Source organism: Pipistrellus kuhlii, unplaced genomic scaffold, assembly GCF_014108245.1.
Source record: "Pipistrellus kuhlii isolate mPipKuh1 unplaced genomic scaffold, mPipKuh1.p scaffold_m20_p_90, whole genome shotgun sequence".
Classification (NCBI taxonomy): Eukaryota; Metazoa; Chordata; class Mammalia; order Chiroptera; family Vespertilionidae; genus Pipistrellus; species Pipistrellus kuhlii.
Window position 1 is genome coordinate 19,290 of NW_023425596.1, and position 7,084 is coordinate 26,373.

The window sequence follows — 7,084 nt, forward strand, 5'->3', positions numbered from 1 at the left end:
ATAATGAATAAAATACCTGGCAAACATCCATTCTCCGGAAGGTGTCAGAGACAAAAAGTTAAAAAAAATAACAGCGGGGCCAGTGTGGCTCAGTGGTTGAGCCTCAGTCTAGGAACTAGGAGGCCATGGTTCGATTCCCAGTCAGGGCACAGGCCCAGATTGCAGGCTTGACCGCAGCAGCAAGGGGCGTGCGGGAGGCAGCCGATCCATGACTCTCTCTCATCATTGATGTGTCTATCACCTTCCTTCCCTCACCCTCCCTATCTGAAGCCAAATATAACATATTTTAAAAAACAATGAAAAAGAGAGGAGCTCAAACCAGACTCCTCCCGGGCTATCTCAGCTCCTCAGTGAAAGGTCTCGGCATTTCCTCCCTAGCTCAGCTTCCAGGCCTTACTGTCAGAAAGGAGGTAGAGAGGACCCTTGGGAACACTGTACAAAGAAATCCGTTTATTGAGGCTTTATGTTCCAGAAACGGACCGCACAGGGGCTGAAGGACCGCACAGAGGCAGAAGGCGCGGCCCCTGGCCCTTGAGGAGCTCACAGTCCAGGAAGGAAGACAGTGGCTGAGACCATTCGCAGGGAGATGCGGGGCGGGGCCCGCAGCCCGCAGAGGGGGGACCCCGTTATCCCCCCAACCCTGCCCCCCATCTTCCAGGGCGGCTATGGGAGAGCTCCTTGCTGTCTCTCCCACAGTCCCTGTGGCACTTCTAACCACTTCCGTCCCCATGACGACAAGGGGGAGGGGGAGGAGGAGAAGGAGGAGAAAGAGGAGGAGGGGGGTGGGCCTATCTGCAGCCTCAAAAAGCTAGGACGTCCTGAGGGTATGTATGTATGTATGTATGTACAAGGGTTTCCCTTTATTTCCCGAAGCCGCAGACCAGCGCAGCGGAAGCTGGGGGCTGAGGTCAGTGGAAGAAACGGAGGGGGGGGCTGGGCCAGCCCAGTCCGGTGGCGGGAGCGGGAGGAGGGGGTCCCCGGGGCAGGAGGGCAGGGAGCAGGGAGCAGGCTCCCAGGTGCAGAGGCTCATAGCAGGGTGCGGGCGGCCACGGCCAGCAGGAGGGCTGCCAGGCCGGCAGAGGGCGCTGCCGAGCCCCCGTTGTGGGGCCACGTGTTGGTGGGGCGCTGCTCCTTGTTGCTGCGGTCCTGGTGGCCCGCGGCGCCTGCGGCCAGGCTGGCTCCTCCTCTGTGACCGCGGTCTCGGGTGCGACCTCCCTGGGCGGAGTGCGGCTGGCGGAGGCGGGGCTGGGCTTGGCGGCGGAGACGGGCTTGGTGGGCGCGCGGGGGGCGGCGGAGGCGGTGGCGGTGGTGGCGGAGGTGGCGGCCTGGGCAGAGGTGGCAGCCGGGGCGGAGGTCGTGGCCGGGGCGGAGGTGGTGGTCTGGGGCACGGGCAGCAGCACCAGCGGCGGGATGCGCGGCGAGAAGAAGGTCTTGTTGCGGAGGTGGGTGTTGCAGCGGGGGCCCTTGCAGCAGGAGCCGCTGAGCGTGAAGCCCGGGCCGTTCACGGCGTCCTGGGTGCAGAACTCCTCCTGGACGCAGCCATGGACCGGCAAGGACACCGTCACGTTGGCTGTAGGGGGGAGACACACACACACACACACACACACACAGACGCCGGGGTTGAAGACAGGGCAGAGTGCAGCTTAGTAAGGTGACCAGATCGTCCCGCTTTGGGCAGGACAGTCCCGATTTCTAACAATTTTCTCCCCCCGCGGCATTTTTTTAAAAAGTCCCGATTTTTTAAAACGCCTCGGGACTTGAAAGAAAGATTCTTTCCAAAAATCGGGACTTTTTTAAAAAACGCCGCGGGACGCGGGAAAAATTGTTAGAAATCAAGACTGTGCCGCCAACACCTGGACGATCTGGTCACCTTAGCTTAGAGGCAAAAACCTCCCAACCCCGGGCCCAGGGGTCCATGGAGCCCGAAGTCTCAGCTCAGGCCCCACTCGGAGAAACACTGTCCCGGTCCTTGGCTTAGGACGGATCCCATTTCCTACAGCAGAAGAGCAAAAGTCCCCTCCCTCTCCCTCCTGCCCCCCATCACACCCCAATAGTTAGTCTTAGAGTGAGAGCTACATCTAACACACCTGGGGGGGGGGATTAAAGAACTACATCTCCCATGATCCCCGGGGAGAGGCCAGGAGGCTGACCTGCGCCTCTCCTTGGGTGAGGGAGGAGAGGGATTGAAGAACTACATCTCCCATGATGCCCCGGGGCAGAGGCCAGGAGGCTGACCTGCACCTCTCCTCTGTGGTTTGGGGGGCACCCTAACCCCTGGAGTTGTAAGGAGTCAGAACCACAATCCCCCCGCAATGCCCAGGTAGAAGCTTCAAGGTTTAAAAACATTTCCCATAGCTTTGGAGGATCTTTTATATACACTTGTAATGGATAAAAAATAAAACATTGCAAATCTTTTTCTTTCTTAAAATAATTTAAAGCATGTACCAAGTTTCTGGTCCAAATCATGTAAAATAAATTAAACGTAAATTGCATTCTATTAACCAATATGAGTGTATTTCTGTAAGCATAGTTATGTGGAAATAAAGTTTTAGAAAGAAGAAAAAAAAACATTTCCCATGGCACATCCAGGCCTCTATGGAAATGCATCTAAAAAAAAAACAAAAAACAAAAAAACTAGGCTGAAACCGGTTTGGCTCCGTGGACAGAGCATCGCCTGCGGACTGAAGGGTCGCAGGTTCGATTCCCGTCAAGGGCATGTACCTTGGTTTCGGGCACATCCCGGGGGGGGGGGGGGGGGGGGCTGCAGGAGGGCAGCTGATGGATGTTTCTAGCTCTATCCCTCTCCCTTCCTCTCTGTAAAAAAACAATAAAATGTATATTTTTTTAAAAATAATTTTTTTAAAACAACTAGGACTGAAAGCATCCCTATCCCGGTGCCACAGGACTGCATTTCTGAACACAAGACAAGAACTTAGGCCGAGAGCCCGGGCGTGCGTTGGAGATGGGGGACCCTGTGCGCCAAGGGCTCCCGCCGCTCCGGAGGCCTCGGAGGGGCCGCAGGTACCCGCCCCGCCCCGGCCGCTCACCTGCCGTCAGGGTGACGTTGCCGTCGAAGCAGCCCTGGTAGGCGCGGTCGCTGGCGTTGTAGCAGCGCACGACGGGCGGCGCGGCGCCCTGGCAGGCCTCGCGGCTCAGCCCCACGCAGCTGTAGCACTCGGCCCCGTTGGGCTCGTACGCACTCTCATTGCCTACGAGGGAGGGAGCGAGCGGGGGGTGAGGAAGGGGACAAGCAGGCTTGGGCCCCGGCCGGTGTGGCTCAGTGAGCGTCGTCCTGAGGACAAGAGGGTTCCCGGATTCGATTCCAGACAAGGGCACATCCCCAGGCTTGCAGGAGGCAGCCAATCAATGATTCTCATCTTTGTTGTTTCTATCCCTCTCTCTCTTTCCTTCCTCTCTGAAATCAATAAAAATATATTTTAAATTTTTTTAATATATTTTATTGATTTTTTTACAGAGAGGAAGGGAGAGGGACGGAGATTTAGAAACATCGACCAGCTGCCTCCTGCACACCCCCTGCCAGGGATGTGACTGCAACCGAAGTACATGCCCTTGACCGGAATCGAACCTGGGACCTTTCAGTCCGCAGGCCAACGACGACGCTCTATCCACAGAACCAAACTGGTTTCGGCCTTAAAAAAACAAACAAAACAAACAAACAAAACCCACTTATTTTAGATATGTACACATATAATAATTTAATTTTTAAAATAAATAAATAAAAATAATAAAAGAAAAGAAAATATTAGGATAACATAAACAAATATTATAAATTGAGAATCCTCAAACAGAAGCAATAAAGTTAACAGGAATAACTATAAAAAAATAAACAAATAAAGATGGTCGGAAAGCACACTTCGGCCTGGGGTGGCTCCAGCCCATGTCTCCCCACCTCGTCCGACCCTGGTTCGGCCTCTAGCTCTGCCCTCCCCCGCCTCCCCCCCCTGCGCCCCCAGCGGCTCCGGCCCCGCACGCTCCGCCCCTTCGCCCGCCCCTTCCCCCCCCCCCCCACACACACACACACGCACACGCACCTGCGGGGGTGAGCGCGCGCGCCGACAGGTTGAGCTTGGCGTTGCAGCGGTCCTGCTCGCACTGCTGCAGCTGGATGAAGGCCAGCAGCCCGAAGAGGTCCAGGCCGCGGTCGTTCTTGCCAGAGAGGCCGGAGCCGCAGCCGCGCACCGCCACCGCGAACTGCCCGTGGACTGCGGGGAGGGAGAGGAGGGGGCTCAGAGGAGCCGGGGCCTCAGAAAGGGCCCATCCGAGGAAAGCCTGACCCACGGAGGGCGGGGCTTCCACAAGCTGAACCCGGGGGCTGCCAGGCTGGCAGAGTGGACAGAATGGAGGGGGCGCCCCGGAAGCAGGGAGGAGTGTGGAGGGGAGGGGTGGCTATAAGAAGGGCGACAAAAAGGCACAGGATGGAGAAGGACGGGCCTCCTGGGAGCTGTGGCCTCAGACCAGGGTGGGAGGTGGGTCTGAGCCTTTTAGCCTCCACTAGGGCACCTAGGAAACCTCTACAGAAACCTCATCGCCAGGGCCCCCTGGAGAGGGGAGGCTGGGGTGGGGAGGAGAACCTTCTGGGTTAGGGAGGTCGTGGTGGCGCAGACATGGATAGGGCGTGCTCCAGAAGGGAACAGGGTCCCAGATCCTGGTTCTCCCAAGTTCACCCACCTCTTCTCAGCTCCCATCAGCCCCCTCTGAGCCCTGGGCCAGGCAGAGAGGGAGGGGGCGGGGCGCTGCTCGGAGGGGTGTGGCCAAGGCCAGGGGGCGGGGCTGGACTGTAAGGGGCGGGGCCTGGCTGGAGGAGCAGGCACGCGGGCCCGGGGGCCTCACTCACTGGTCTCCACCGCGCCCACGGCCTCCGTGCAGACTTCCACGCCGGGCGCGCACTTCACCGTCTTGGTCTTCTGCGGGGAGCACCCGTCGTCGGCCTTTTGCACGCAGCTGTAGCACTCCAGCGCCCGCGCTCCTGGGGAGGGGGGCGCGGTGGGCCGCTGCTGGAGCCTCCTCCCGCCCCTCCCCGACGGAGGGCGCCCCTTCCCCCGCCCTGGCTCCCCGAGACCAGAGGATCCTATTGCACAGCCTTTCCCAGGGCAGGAGTAAGGAGAAGCGTCCCACAAATATGGGGTCACGGGAGACATGGTGTCCCTTTCCTTCAAGCCCCCTGTGCCCACAGTGGGGGCATCTTCCCCACGGCGCCCGAGGCCCAAGGTGGGGGGCTCTGACCTGAAGCCCTGGGAGAACTCTGCCAGGAATGGGGAGCATTTTCCCACACTGCTCCGGTCAGGATGGGAGAATTTTTTCCACAGATGAGTAGGCTTAGCGAGGGATCCCTTCCCACAAGCCCCTCCCCCCTCCTCTGACCAGAGCAGGGGTCTTCCCACAGCCCCCTCTGCTCAGGTTGGAAGAGTTTTTCCCACAGCCCCCTCCCCCAGGGCAGGAATCACTCCCCGCTCTCCCCCCACCTTCTTCCCTGGGCCCCACTCTGCCCCCTCCACCCCTCTCCCCAGAAGACCCACCTTCTTTTTTACTTATTTATCTTTTTCTAGGGAAAGGGTGGGGGGGAGAAACATTGATTTGTTGCTCCGCTTATTTATGCATTCATTGGGTGACCCTTACCTGTACCCTGACCAGGGGTGGAACCCACAACCTTGGCTATGGGGACCAGGCTCTAACCAACTTAGCTACCCAGACCTACCTTGAAGCAGCATAGGCAGCAGCAGCAGCAGCCAACCTGTGGTCCAGACCACCGCCCGGGCACCTGCTTTCCTGCCGGGGTCCATGGTGCGATCCTGCTCCCTCAGAGGTCCCCCTCGGTGTGCCGCCTCACAGCCCCGGTCCTCTTACCTGAGCTGGGGATGAGTAACTTCCCCCCAGGCAACCTTGGCCTTGCCCAACCAGGCCAAATCAGCGTCTGATGTGGGGCGGCAGGCCCGCCCCTGGGTGCGTCACCCACAGCTGCCAAGGAGGGAAATGGCGGGAGTCCAGGTTCCCTGACAGTCCCCAAAAGAAAGTCTGTGTGTTTGGGGGGCGGAGGGGAGAGTGCTGAGGTTCACAGAGGGGTCTCACCAGCACGTGGCACCCACTAAATATCAATAGTTCATGAGTAACTACGGCGTGCCAGCTGCGGCCTGGAGACCAAGACAGAACCAGTGCCTGGCCTCCCTGAGCTCACCGTCTGATGCGGGAGACAGATGTTCACCAAATAATCATATAATACAAGTTGTTATTCCCTGGAGAAATAAGAATGAAGGAGGAGTGGAAGGAAGCTGCCAGCCCCTAGGAGTGGGGCGTCAGTGTAGCTCCCCTGGAGATGTAAGAGCCGTGTGGTCTCCAGGACACGGAGGATTTAGCCCATGAAGGAGACCGGGGTCCGGGCAGAGAGCATTACAAAACAGAGGGAGCAGCAGGCAAAGACCTAGAGGTGGGAAGTAGCAAGATTCAAACTGGGCAGAGAGCAGTGCACCAGGGGCTCCGAGGGCGAGGGAGAAGGGTGGAGAGTGAGACGGAGCATCACAGCGGCCAGACCGTAGGGCGTCCCAGGCCCTGAGCAGGGATTTGGATTAAACCTGAGAAAGGTGGAGAATCTTTGGGAGGGTCTCCGTCAGCTGGAGGCACCATCAGATGTCCTTTCCAATAGGATCCATCTGGAAGACAATGCACACATCCACCAGAAAGTGAACGGGGGAAAGAAGGAGTTCCCTAATCCTGGGGAATATTGCACAGCAGGGAAAGCGCCCACCCGTGGCCTCCGCGTCCTGCATGGCTCTCAGATACTTGACGCTGAGCTCCAGAGGCGCTACACAGAGAAAACACACATTGTGACTCCACGTTTGTGAAGTTGGAGGACAGACAAAACTAAGCAGCCGTGGGAGGAGTCTCGGCAGGGGCTGCCACTGGCTGGGCGTTGCCCCAACGAGGCTGTGGTGAGAGGCCCCCACACTCGTCCTCTGCGAGGTAGTTCCGCGTGTGTGCAAATATGTAAAGGGATCACCGAGTTACATACGTACACATGTCACTGAATGTACATCACTATTTTTTTAAAATATATTTTCATTGATTTTTT

At 58.0% G+C, this 7,084-nt stretch overlaps 1 protein-coding gene across 1 annotated transcript; it reads right to left on the minus strand.

Moving 5' to 3' along the window:
- Positions 1–841: 841 nt before the first annotated feature.
- LYPD3 (LY6/PLAUR domain containing 3) lies at positions 842–5,874 on the minus strand. The gene is given in 6 exon segments (XM_036428757.2): positions 842–1,179; positions 1,182–1,570; positions 3,048–3,209; positions 4,053–4,223; positions 4,856–4,987; positions 5,717–5,874. Coding segments are annotated over 6 exon segments (1,092 nt in total). The 5' UTR covers positions 5,802–5,874; the 3' UTR covers positions 842–1,026.
- Positions 5,875–7,084: the final 1,210 nt, after the last annotated feature.